Source organism: Amblyraja radiata, chromosome 24 (assembly GCF_010909765.2).
Source record: "Amblyraja radiata isolate CabotCenter1 chromosome 24, sAmbRad1.1.pri, whole genome shotgun sequence".
Lineage (NCBI taxonomy): Eukaryota > Metazoa > Chordata > Chondrichthyes > Rajiformes > Rajidae > Amblyraja > Amblyraja radiata.
In genome coordinates, this window is record NC_045979.1 from 20904138 (window position 1) to 20917732 (window position 13595).

The 13595-nt window shown below is 44.8% G+C and overlaps 1 protein-coding gene across 5 annotated transcripts in view; it reads right to left on the reverse strand.

Moving 5' to 3' along the window:
- Window positions 1-13595, reverse strand: part of celsr2 (cadherin EGF LAG seven-pass G-type receptor 2) — a 190378-nt gene that overhangs the window by 38540 nt on the left and 138243 nt on the right. For all 5 annotated transcript variants that reach the window (XM_033042557.1, XM_033042559.1, XM_033042558.1 and 2 more), the window contains exons 9-14: window positions 8799-8965; window positions 6594-6779; window positions 4852-4965; window positions 3868-4042; window positions 1800-1941; window positions 15-135 (exon numbers count right to left, since the gene is read on the reverse strand). In XM_033042557.1, the coding sequence (XP_032898448.1) occupies window positions 15-135; window positions 1800-1941; window positions 3868-4042; window positions 4852-4965; window positions 6594-6779; window positions 8799-8965 (905 nt within the window). The remainder of the gene's footprint in view (window positions 1-14; window positions 136-1799; window positions 1942-3867; window positions 4043-4851; window positions 4966-6593; window positions 6780-8798; window positions 8966-13595) is intronic.

The following is a 13595-nucleotide window of genomic DNA, read 5'->3' on the forward strand; positions in this document are numbered from 1 at the left end:
AGCACATTGCTCACCTTGCATCTGCATTCTCCGGAGGTTTTGTTACAATCAGCGTCAAACCCATTCCTCACGTCACAGTCGCAAGGTCCACACACAGGGTGACCCCACCATCCTCTAGCACAAGGTTGGTCAATCCTATTGGCAGAAAAATTGAATTGTCAGACAAACAGACTAGAGCCATCGAGTCTTGGAGTCATACAGTGTGGAAACAGGCCCTTCGGCCCAACTTGTCCACGACATCCAACATGTCCAAACTACACTAGTCCCACCTGCCTGCGTTTGGCCCACATCTCTCTAAACCTGTCCTATGCATGTATCTGTCTATATGTTTCGCAAACATTGTGATAGTACTTGTCTCAACTACCTCATCCGGCAGCTCGTTCCATACACCCAACACTGTGTGACAGTTACCCCTCAGATTCCCATTAAATCTTTCTCCCTTCATCTTAATCCTATGTCCTCTGGTTCTCAATTCCTCTACTCTGGGGAAAGAGACTTTGTGCCTCTACCCTATCTATTCCTCTCATGATTTTATACATCTACTAAAGCCTGGAGCAAACCTGACAACTCACGAAGGGTCACTATTTGAAGAAAAGCCTAGCGCTGAGACAGGGCAAATGTTATTGTCCTCGTAAGTACAGAAGCAGCTGCAGTGCATTCCACTCAGCCATTTGACAGCTTCTTCCCCTTTGTTATCCGACTATGGAAAGATTGTCTCAATAAATTAGGATGCAGACCCCATCTTCCAACCAACCCCTTTGGGAACCTTGGTCTCTTTGTGGGATGAGATTATCGGAAATATTTATTCTTCCACAGGAGTCGGGCATTGTTGTCAAAACCAGCTTCCGCAGATACACGTCCCTAACTGCCCATCCACACTGAAGCCATGAGCAAAAAAGCACACCAAGCCTCTACTTCTCCAGGAGGCTAAGGAAGTCTAAATTAAACTTAGGGTCCATCTACCAGACACAAGACATTTGTTCGTACGGTTTGAAATCTTTAAAGTAAAAATATTTGATAGTATAATTCATTAAGTTTTAGTTCGATTTACTTTAGTTTGGTGTAGAGATACAGCATGGAAACAGGTCCTTCTGCCCACCAAGTCCACGCCGACCATCGATCAACCGTTCACGCTAGTTCTATGTTATCCCACTTTTTCATCCACTCCCTACACACTAGGGGCAGCTTACAGAGGGCCTGCAAGCCCACACGTCTTTGGGACGTGGGAGGAAACCGGAGCTCCCGGAGGAAGCCCAAGTTGTCACAGGTAGAACATGCAATCTGCACACAAACAGCACACAGGGTCAGGATGGAACCCGGGTCTCTGGCGCTGTGTGGCAACAGCTCTACCAGCTGCACCACTGTGCTGCCGCTAATACATCCAGTATGGATGTGGAGAGGGTGTTTCCACTAGTAAGTTTAGGACCAGAGGTCATAGCCCCAGAATAGAATGATACTCCTTTAGAAAGGAGATGAGGAAAAATGTCTTTAGTCAGAGTGTGGTGAATTTGCAGAATTCATTGCCACAGAACGCTGTGGAGACCGTCAATGGATATTTTATGGCGGAGATCGACATATTCCTAATTAGTAAGGTGTCGGGGGTTATGGGGAGCAGGCAGGAGAATGGGGTTGAGAGGGAAAGATAGATCAGCCATGATTGAATGGCGGAGTAGACTTGATGGGCCGAATGGCCCAATCTGTTCCTATAACCTATGAACTAAACCACAAGCCCCTGTTGAACAAACACTGAGAGCGTAAGAGTCGCGCTAAGACTACAACGTAACGTTGATGCTGCTTACTTAGTTTCGCAGTATTGCCCAAAGAAATTCGATGAACAGTCACAGGTGTAACCGTGCGATGAACTGGGCTTACGGCTGCAGACAGAGAGATGTTCACAGGGATTGAGGGAGCACACGTCCTTGCATTCCTCACCATAATAACCTAGAAATGATCCGAGAGGAAGCACTACCATAATTAAAAATACAAGCCACATGTTACGCAGAGACACTGCACACTGCAATCTTGAGCAAAAATTCAACAAACCGAAGTGTACAAATAATAAACTCCGATAAATTCACTCCAATATAGATCAACTAATGAGGAAACTCTTTCTTTCATTATTTCCTCAGTTATGTGGTAATGGAACGGCTAAATGTTAGGTTGGGAACATACCACCAGGCTCAGGAACAGCTTCTTCCTCTCTATTATCAGACAACTGAATGGTTCTCACAAAATCTATGGTGTAGTCCCAATCTTCCAACCTACTTTTTCTCTGTAACTGTAACGCTATAGCACTATATTTTGTACTGTGGTATTTTTTCTCTTTGCACTACCTGTTAAACTGGGGTCTGTCTTGTTTGCGCTGATGGATAACATGCAAATACCAATACCAATACGATCTATCAGTCCGGGAAGTTAGTTCTTGGAAGTTAGTTAATAAATGGCCATGGAATAGCAATCTAAACAGTTTTTACGGTTCAAATGTTATTTTGCTACGTTAGATGTTCCCCTCAGATGCACCTCAGCATCTCTAGCCTAAAGAACTGAACCTTTTTTCTGAGAGAAAGCCACTAATTCTAAATTCCCACACTAGAGCAAGCATCCTCTCAGTATTCACTGCTGTCGAATTCTTCAATGAGATCTCCCTCATTCTTCTAAACTTTGGATCTATCTGCTTGATTATATAACCACATCATATCTCAAATCTCTCTGCTTAATCAAATATATTTATTTTTCAATCCAATTATGACAAATTAATACTTCACATTCGCATTGCTCAGTTCCCTTTCTAATCTTTAAGCTAACATAATTCAATATTATTCTTTGAAATGTGTGCATGTCACCATTCAATGCAGGTTAGCTTGGACACTTGGAGTCCTGAAGAACATTGTTGACTAAAATGAAATGAGTGTAAATGGACCATGAGGGCCGAAGAACCTGTTTAAGTCCTGTATAACTCTACATGTCAAAGTCATTAATGCACTAAAAATACAATATTAGCCGACTTGAGTGGGCATGTGCCTACTTACTTTGTACATAATTTAAAAATTAGACAGAATAGCATAATGATGCTCACATGTTTTAACAGTTCTAGTGGAAACATTTCTGGACGCCAAGTGGAAGGTCTTTGAGATGTGATTTGTGAAAAATCCTTTGTGTGTTAGGAAGATGTCTGGCTTCAGGGTGAGCTTTTAGAAGTTTAAAGGAAATGTGTGTGGTTTTTTTTGCACAGAAGGTGGTGAGTGCCTGGACTACACTGTTAGGGTGTGATGGTAGAGGCAGATACAATAGTGGCATTGAGACTTTTGGATAAACATATGGATATGCAGGGAGAGGAAGGATACGCATTATGTGCAGGTAAATAAAGGTTAGTCTCGGTGTCATGTTCAGCACGGACATTGTAGGCCGATGGGCCTGTTCCTGTGAGGCTCTATGTTCTATGTTTAAAGTTATATGTTCAAATCTCCAAGTCATAGAGTTATACAGCATGGAAACAGGCCCTTCGGCCCAACTTGCTCGCACCAACCAAACTGTCCCATCTACACTAGTCCCACCTGCCTGCTTTTGGTCCACAATCCTCTACACCAACCCTATCCATGTACCTGTCTAAATGTTTCTTAAATGTTGTGACAGTACCTGCCTCAACTACCTCCTCTGGCAGCTCGTACCATAGACCCAAAGGCTTTGTGTAAAAAAAGCCACCCCTCAGGTTTCCATTCTACCCCCTATCCTCTACACTCAGCCCCCTATGCTCTACGCCCTACCCCCAGGTCCTACGCCCTGCACCTTAGGCCCCACAACGTACATCCTACCCCCCACCAGCTACGTTCTACCCCCGACGTGCCCACCAGTGGGTCCCTTCCTTACCTGGGTCACAGCTACAGGAGTAGCTGTCCCAATCGTCATTGCAGTAGCTGTTGGTGGGACACGGGCTCGAGTCACAAGGGTCAGGAAGGCTGCAACCTCGTTCCACGTTGACCTTCTCAGCATGGTTGACGTTCAGGGCCACAGTGGTGACTGGCGTCTCACCAATCCGCACCCCCTGGGAAAGGAACAGCTGGTCTTACTGAGGTTCCCTGAAGCAGCAGATCAACTGCATTAGCATCAGTTTCTAACAACACTTCCTTCGCAGAAGCAAGAGTCAAGGGTGAGTCATTGTCATATGTACCATGTGCCTTAAAATATAATATAAACAAGATTCAAACTCAAGGACAAGTGATAGATTGAAAGAAACAGCGTGGAAACAGGCCCTTCGGCCCATCGAGTCCACGCCGACCATCGATCACCCATTCACAACTAGTTCTATGATTTCCCAATTTCACATTCACTAACTGTAAGGTGAGAGGGCAAAGTTTAAATGAGATGAGCGGGCCTGGAATGGGCTGCCAGGGATGGTGGTGGAGGCAGATACGATAGTGGCTTTTGGACAGGCACGTGGGTATGGAAGGATATGGAGCGTGGATTGTAGGGCGTTGAGCGTAGATGGTAGGATATAGCGTGCAGGCAAAAAGATTAGTTTATCCTGGCACATGGATATACAAGGATTTGAAGGATAAGGATCATGTGTACGCAAATGAACATGGAACATGGAAAAATACACCACAGGAACAGGCCCTTTGATGAATATGACGCCAAAATAAACTCATCTCATTTGCCTCCACATGAGATTAGTTTATTTTAGCATTGTGTTCCTGAGTTCTATGTTTAACCCAGCAACATGTTTGGCATGGACATTGTGGGCCAAAGAGCCTGTTCCTGTGCTGTACTATGTTCTATTTATCCACAAGGTGATAGTACGTGACTGAGGCTCAGTTCATGCTGTGACTGCAGCCACCATGCTCTTTGCGGTACCTGCATACATCCTCGGAAGCCCAGCAGCACGCTGCCATTGTTGTCCGGCACCCCACCGATGCTGATCGTCTTCAGCTTCAGCCCATGCAGCTCATTGCCGATTTCCACCATCGTCTGTGAAGTGGACCGAAAATCAGAGTTCAGCATCTTCACCAGACTCAGGTTTTAAAGGGAAAACCCATCTAGCTATTAGAAACAAAGTACCGCAGATGCTGGTTAATACAGAAAAGGACACCAAGTACTGGAGCGGGTCAGGCAGCATCTCTGGAGAACACGAACAGGCGACGTTTCAGATCAGGACCTTTCTTCAGATAGGAAAAAATGTCACCTATCCTGACCAGAAACTTCACCTATCCATATTCTCCAGGGATGCTTCCTGACCCACTGAGTTACTCCAGCACTTGGTGTCCTTTTCTGAACTAACCAGCATCTGCAGTTCCTTGTTTCTACTGTCTAACTATTGCTTCTTGCTACACTTGAGAATCCATGAACAGTTGAAGAAGAGATGCTGCCTGTTCCACTGAGTTACTACAATATTTTGTGTCTATTTTTGTAAACCACCATCCATGCACAGTTGACAATTAGTTTTACTTTGTTTAAAACCAAAAGGAGATGGATGGCATCCGCAGCATAGCACCACTCCAAATAATGCCTGGCAGGGAAAGACGTCGGAGTTCTCTTGCCCTCCTGACTTCCAAAATGCTGACCAGGAGTCAAGTGGAGATACACCAGGTATCACAATGCCACTAAAGTTTCCAAATACTCAATCACTCCTCTGTATTGCTGTTGATTTGGGGTGAATATTATTCTACACTGCATTAATTCTCTGCCTAATGTTCATAAACTGCAGATGGTGGAATCATGATCAAAGCACAAAGTGCTGGAGGAGCTCAGCGGGTCAGGCTGCATCTGTGGAGGGAATGGACAGATAATGTTTTGGGTCAGGTGGCACACGAAGATTTTGTGAATCCCAAAATCCTGGGGCGCTGCGCAACCGCACGTCACTGCCTACGTCACCATGCACCATGCGCGCATAACGCACGCCATGCACGCATCGTGTGTCGTGACGCGTAAATTATGTCGCGTAAATGACGTGCAAATGACGCACAAGTGGGACAGGCCCTTTAGTGTTCTCAGCAGTTACTTGCGTCTCTACTACACGCCATCTCATGAGAGGAAAAAATCGGGCAGACCAACAGTCTCATGCCCAGAGTAGGGGGATTGTGAACCAGAGGACATAGGTTTAAAGTGAGGGGGGAGAAGATTTAATAGGAACCTGAGGGGTGGGAGGTATATGGGATGGGCTGCTGGAGGAGTTGGAGGTGTGCGTTTTAACACTTCTGTACCTCTTGCCTGATGGGAGTGGGGGGAAGAGGGAGTGACTGGGGTGAGATTGGGCCTTGATTATGCTGATTTACGGCCAAGGTTGTAACCTTATGCAATTTATTTCCTTCAGTCACTGTAAACAATAGTTTGACATATAAATTCATGTCATAGCAGCTGAATCAGGCCATTCGACCCATCGAGTCTACTCCACCATTCACTCGTCTGATCTATCTCACCACCCAACCCCATTCTCCTGCCTTCTCCCTATAACCTTTGAATCCCTTACTAATCAATAATCTGTCAAACTCAGCTGTAAAAATACCCAATTACTTGCCCTCCACAACTGTCTGTGACAAAGAATTCCACAGATTCACCACGCACTGGCTAAACAAATATCATATAGTGGTCGTCATTACCTGGTGCAGCCCATAGTCTATCGATATCAGGGCTGTGTATTTGGCTTCAGTTCCATCTCTGGAACTTTTCAGCTCCAGCTGCAAATGGTGCCAATCGCCATCGTTCACTTTGATTTGGTCCATTGTAAGCGCCGTGACCTGGCTACTTGATCGGTACACGTTTAACATCACGTTACCTTCCCTCAGCTGAAATAAGATAGCGATACCACTGTTAACGATACTGGGCACAACAAAATAAGGCAGCCACCATCATTAAACAACGGCTCACATTTAGAAAGACCACCGCTAATCAAGTCAGGCATCTCTCTCGTCCCTTTGCGGCGATGTTCGCGTGATGAAGAGTGCTCTATTGTCGTACGTCCAGAAACAGAACAATGACATTCTTACTTGCAGCAGCACAACAGATATGTAAACATAGTACTCTGTGAAACACATATAAACATACACACACACACATATATTGTCTGTGCGGTTTGCACATGTAACCACGTGGGTTTCCTCCAGGTGCTCAAGTTTCCTCCCACATCCCAAAGGCATGCGTTAATTCTGTAGGTTAATTTACCCTCTGTAAATTGCCCCTGGTGTGTAGGGAATGGGTGAGAATGTGGAATAACAGAAAACTAGTGTGAATGGGTGATTGATGGTCAGCGTGGACCTGGTGGGCCGAAGGGACTGTTTCCATGCTGTATCTCTAAAGTATACAGTGGGGCGCGTGAGGGACGGCAAGGAGGGAGGGGCGGGTGAGAAGGAGGGGGGGGGGGGGGTGGAGGCAAGAGGGAGGGTGACAGCACAAGAGCGAGTGAGAGACACTCACATAGACAATGAAAACCCTCCCTCAGTACTGCACTGGTGTCTGACTTTTGCATTTTCATTTCTGCAGTAGAAACTGAACACTCAGTGATATTAATGTTATCAAACTGGCTACAGACAATAGGACGTTTTGAGTCTCATTTAGTATCTCGCCTACATCCTCTGACTCCTTAGATCTGAGTCATCCACTTAGGTCCTTGAATATTTGTCCAGCAACTTAGTCACCTGACAGTCACTCCCCCTCACCCCCTTGTTGTCATCCAGGAAGTATGTTTAACCACAAAAGTAATTTGTAAGGTATTTTATTAGTTCAGTGGGGTGGGAGATTGGAACCTTCACGTGGTCTACCCTGTTTCGACTAATGCAATCGAATTACAATGCGCATCAAAAGATCAAATAAAACAAGTTGACCTACAACTTTAGGCTGTGCACGTCATAAGCAAGAAGAAGATTAGTTTAGTTTAGAGATACGATGTGGAAACAAGCACGTCAGCCCACCGAGTGTGCACTGACGTATGATCACCCATGCAGTTGCACTATCCAACACACGAGGGACAATTTACAGAACAGGCCAGGGACAGAATAAGAACATTTTGTACAGAATTTACAAAACTGACCCTTTTAGTCAAATCCTTTGCTTTCTGTTCCTTATACAATCCCCAATCCATGTCAGTATTTTATACACAACACTGTGTACTGTCATTTTTGCTTTTATTTAGTTCAGAGATACAGCGTCGAAATAAACCCTTCGGCCCCTCGAGTCCTTGCTGACCAACGATCACCATTCACACTAGTTTTATGTTATCACAGTTTTGTATCGGAAACAGTGGATGTGGAGAGGATGCTTCCACCAGTGGGCGTGTCTAGGACATAGCCCCAGAATTAAAGGATGCTATTTTAGGAAGGAGATGAGGAAGAATTTCTTTATGTCGAGGGAGGTGAATCTGTGGAATTCTTTGTCATAGAAGGCAGTGGAGGCCAAGTCAGTGGATATTTTTAAGGCAGAGATAGATGGATTCTTGATTAGTACAGGTGTCAGAGGTTATGGGGAGAAGGCAGGAGAATGGGGTTAGGAGGGAGAGATAGATCAGCCGTGATTGAATGGCGGAGTAGATGTGATGGGCCAGATGACCCAATTCTGCTTCTATCACTTATGACCTCATGATCCCTTCTCCATAAGGGCCATTGACAGAGACTAATTAACCTACAACCACACATGTCTATGGAGTATGGGAGGCAACCCACGCAGTCACAGGGAGAACGTGCAAACTCCGCGCAGACAGCGCCCATAGTCGGGGTGGAACCCGGGTCTCCGGCGCTGTGAAGCAGCAACTCTACCCGCTGCGCCACCATGCCGTCCCGCTGTGAGATGCATCAGTGCCCGAAATCACCGACCTGAATGGTGAGTGTGGAGAATTGACCGGCGTCTGCTTGGATGAAGGTTCCCGTCTCCTGGCGCGTACGGAACATCATGGCCACGCACCAGGGCAGCGTGATGGTGCCGGCCAGGTTAGTCCATGAAACACGGCTGTTGCCCAGGAACCGTTGGGGACTGGCCATTACTGAAACAAGACAAAAATCAGCTCATCCCACTGTTCTCACGGGAGCCGCACATAAAACATTAACCGACGCACAAAGACATTTCCATTTTACAACACCATCAATTAATAATCATCCATCTAAATAAACCATCAGAAAATCTTTTTCTGTCCACGCAAAAAGTGCCAGCATCCTGAAAATTCTTCTTACCTTTGCAAAAAATGTACCTTAAAAATTGCGAAACAAAGTGTAAAATGCCTGACAATTAATAGTGTTTTTTAACGTCACTTAATTTGACTTATCCCGAGCCTGTGAACACAAACTCATGCACAGCCAGTCAATTTGATCAAATAAGAATGATGAGCATTTTTTTAAATTGATAAATTAATGTAAAGTTCACTATCGCAGTGGAATAAATCAAAGAACAGGAGACGTCGGGCAGTTAATAATTTGATGCAGTGATATTTTTATTCCAACAGAGGCCTGCAGGCAACGTTCTCCACAACCAGTGCTGACGTCTTCACAAATTTCTCTGCATTTCTTTTAAATTGGTATCTCCCCTCATTTTCCTTTCAAAATGAATTATTTCCCACAGAGACACAGCTGGTAGAGCCGCTGCCTCACAGCGCCAGAGACCCGGGTTCGATCCTGACCTCAGGTGCTGTGTGTGCAAAGTTTGCATGTTCTCCCTGGGACCGCGTGGGTTGTCTCCGGGTGCTCCGGTTTCCACCCACACTGCAAAGATTTCCAGGTGTTTAGGTTAATTGGCTTCGGTAAAATTATAAATTGTCCCCGGTGTGTAGGATAGTGCTATGTCGCTGGTCAGTCCGGACTCGGTGGGCCGAAGGGCTCGCTTCCATGCTGTGTCTCTAATGTCTGAAGTCTAAAGATACGTACACATAATACTCAGCAGATACCATAATAATCTATAAAAAGTTAAATTAAAAAAAGAGATGAGTGTGAAACACAGTGAGGGACAAGAACATGACTGTGGCTGGGCAAGAGGTGTGAGGATTAGTGTTGTGTGGGAATGTTCAAGAACCTGATATTTGTCAGATAGTAGCTGATCTGAAACATTAACATGAAAGATTATTTAAGGAGGAAGGTAAAAACACCCTTGACAGTTTACAAAGTTTATCCTGTAACTTACTGATCTCCACAATCCAAATAAAGGCTGGTTTTCATCTCAGTCTGTGGCCTATTAGCCAATGTCTTCGGAGAACGAAGGGGGGGAGGGTGGGGGGGTGGAAGCAAAATGCACAGATTGAAGTGATCTGAAGCTAACATTGCACTTAGTAAATGGATAACAGCAGTGGGATTTAACATGTGGGCAATCATTGCCAAGCCAATGTGAATAGATTGTGTGAAGTCAGGGTTACATTGATTGCAGTGCACGCTAAACTGCAATCAGGAGTTTAGATCATTGTACAATCTCCTGTTTAGTAATATACCTGATCTGATGGTTCTGGCTGATGAAAAATAGGGAGAAGGCAAGTCAGAAAGGATACAGTAAAATTGTTCCTAATGTTTAGTTCAGTTTAGTTTAGTGTCACATATACCGAGGTACAGTGAAAGGCTTTGAGTTTATTTTTTAGTTCAGGGGTACACACGGAAACTGTCTCTTTGGCCCACTGTGTACGCACCGACCAGCAACCCCCACACACCAACACTATCCCACGCACACTAGGGACAACTTTACACCGAGCCAATTAACCTACACGACTTGAGTGTGTGGGTGGAAACCAAAGATCTCAGAGAAAACCTACGCAGATTATGGGGAGAACGTACAAACTCTGTGCAGACATGCACCCTAGTCAGGATTGAACCCGGGTCTCTACCGGTACGCCACTGTGCCACCAGTCAGTGGAAAGATTATACATGATTACAATTGAGCCATCCACAATGTACAGATACATGATAAAGGGAATAACAAAGGGAATGCATTTCGTTGTCTCTGTACTGTACACTGACAATGACAATTAAAATTTAATCTGAATCTGAATCTGAATCTGAACATTTAGTGCAAGATGAAGTCCAGTCAAATCCAATTAAAGGTAGTTCGAGGGTCTCCAGTGAGGTAGATAGTAGCTCTGTACACTCCCCAATGTGTAAGGAGTGAACGTGAAAGTGGAATAACAAAGGATGAATGGGTGATCGATGGAATTGGTGGGCCATGCTGTATCTCTAAACTAAACCAAAGCAACAAGGACCTAGAATGCTTCACACGGGATGGGATATTCACTCTCATTCGCAATATTTTATTGGCTGGCAGGCAACTTGGGCACCTTCGGAAGAATTACATGACTGCAGATTTTAATTCTTGCCCCTGCTGTCCTGTTTAAAAAAAAAAGATTTTTGAAGCTGATTTAGACTCTATTGACAAAAGTCAAGAGTATTTTATTGTCATGTGTCGCGATTCCGGAATGATGAAATTCTTACTTGCAGCAGCGCAACAGATATATGAACAAAGTACTCTGCAAACACCAGAATTAACTACAATACGTCAGTATATAAATAAAAAAACCTGTGTGTGTGTGCGTGTGCGTGCGCGTGTGTGTGGGTGTGTGTATATATACGCATATATATGTTATATATATATATACACACACACATATGTCTACCTATGCAGTATAATATATAAATCCCCAAATCTATATTTCTTGCAAATGGGAAGAATCAGTGATAGTAGATAAAGAATAAAGAAATGTGACATTGCACATAGCAGAGCAACGAATCCTTGCATGGTTCTATGCCACCAGAGGTTTGTTGCAGCCAAAGGATCTGCACACTTTGAAGGCTTTGCTGCAAAAAGCGGCTAATGTATCACCACAAAAAAAATGACATTACAAGAGAAATTAAACACAAATAGTGCCTTGACAGTGAGAACGGCTCTAAGATTAGATTTTCTTCTCTGTCAGCAGCAACTCCTTCTCTACGCTCCATTGCTCCAACTAAATGCACTCATTTCTCGCCTCAGACCATCACCAGTGCAAGAGCAAGCAGCTTCATATACACATGATCTGTGTCACGTACTGTTCTGCTGATGACAAAGATTAGCAATTGAGTTCGGTGTCACAAGATCATAGGAACCAGGATGAGACAATGCTGTCCCCTTAATTCATGGAACAGTACTGCATAAGAACAGGCCCTTCGGCCCACAATGTCCATGTCGAACATAATGGCAAGTTATACTAATCTCCTCTGCCTGCATGTGATCCATATCCCTTTATTCCCTGCATATCCATGCGCCTATCCAAAGGTTTCTTAAATGCCATTATTATATCCACCATCACCCTGGCAGCGCGTTCCAGGCACTCACCGCTCTCTGTGTAAGAACTTGTCGCTTTTAAAATTTTGCTCCTCATACCTTAAAGCTTAGTGTCTTTGACATTTCCATCCCAGTAAATAGGATCTGATTGTCTACCCTATCTACACCTCTAATAACGTTTTTATACTTCTGTCAAGTCTCTCCTCAGCGTTTGACACTCCAGAGAAAACAATCCAAGTCTGTCCAACCTCTCCTTGTAGTTACCACCTTTTAATCCATTCTGGTAAACCTTTCCTGTACCCTCTCTAAAGCCTCCTCAGCCACCCCTGTATTGAGGTGACCAGAACTGCACACAATATGCCAAATGCTGCCTAACCAACGTCCTACAAAGCTGCATCGTGGCTTCCTGACTCTTATGCTCAATGGCCCAAGTAATGAAGGAGAGCATATCATACGCCCACCGAGTCCACGCCGACCAGCAATCTCTGTACACCAGCACTATCCTACACGCTACAGAAAATTGACAATGTGTTTTTACCAAAGCCAATTAATCTACAAATCTGCGAGTCTTTGGAATGTGGGAGGAAATAGCAGCCGGAGAACACCATATAGACGGCACCTGAAGTCAGGATCGAACCCGGGTCTCTGGCGCTGTTAGGCAGCAACTCTACCACTGCGCCACTGTGTCACCCATTCTATGATTCCCTGTTAATCATGTGGAACCATTGAAAATAAGGCAGACAGCCTTACACGGAAAGGAGGGAAGGCACTGAAATCACTTGAAGACGCTTCATTTTGGCATCTTTGTGACTATAAAAGACAGTAGCCTCTGATCTCAGTCGTCAGTGCTCCAACGGATCACTGGCACCTGCATCTCTCCCCTCGCACCATCATTCATGTCTCACGCCTCCTTCCACTTCCCTTGGTTTTCTCCACTCCCTGCCCTTCCTTCCTCAGCTAAGTGCTGACGTTTTAAGATTCACAAAACTGTTTGGTTAGTGCCTGTTCACATTAGCCATGCAGGTTTATGTCATTAGCTCTAATGGAGAGGGGTGATGGTATTGGAACACATGAAACATTCAAACAGCACTTCACGCTGAACATATTCCTATTTCCTTTGGGGGGAAAATCCAAGTTCTAATAGAAGATAGAACAGTGCAACACAGTAGCAGGCCCTTCAGCCCACAATGTCCGTGCCGAACATGATGCCAAGACCAACTCGTATCTGCCTGCACATAATCCACGTCCCTCCATATCCTTGTGCCTGTCTTAAAGTCTTTTAAATGCCACAATCGTATCTGCCTCCACCAGGGGGGCACAGTGGTGCAGTGGTAGAGTTGCTGCCTCTCAGCGCCAGAGACCCAGATTCGATCCTGACTACGGGT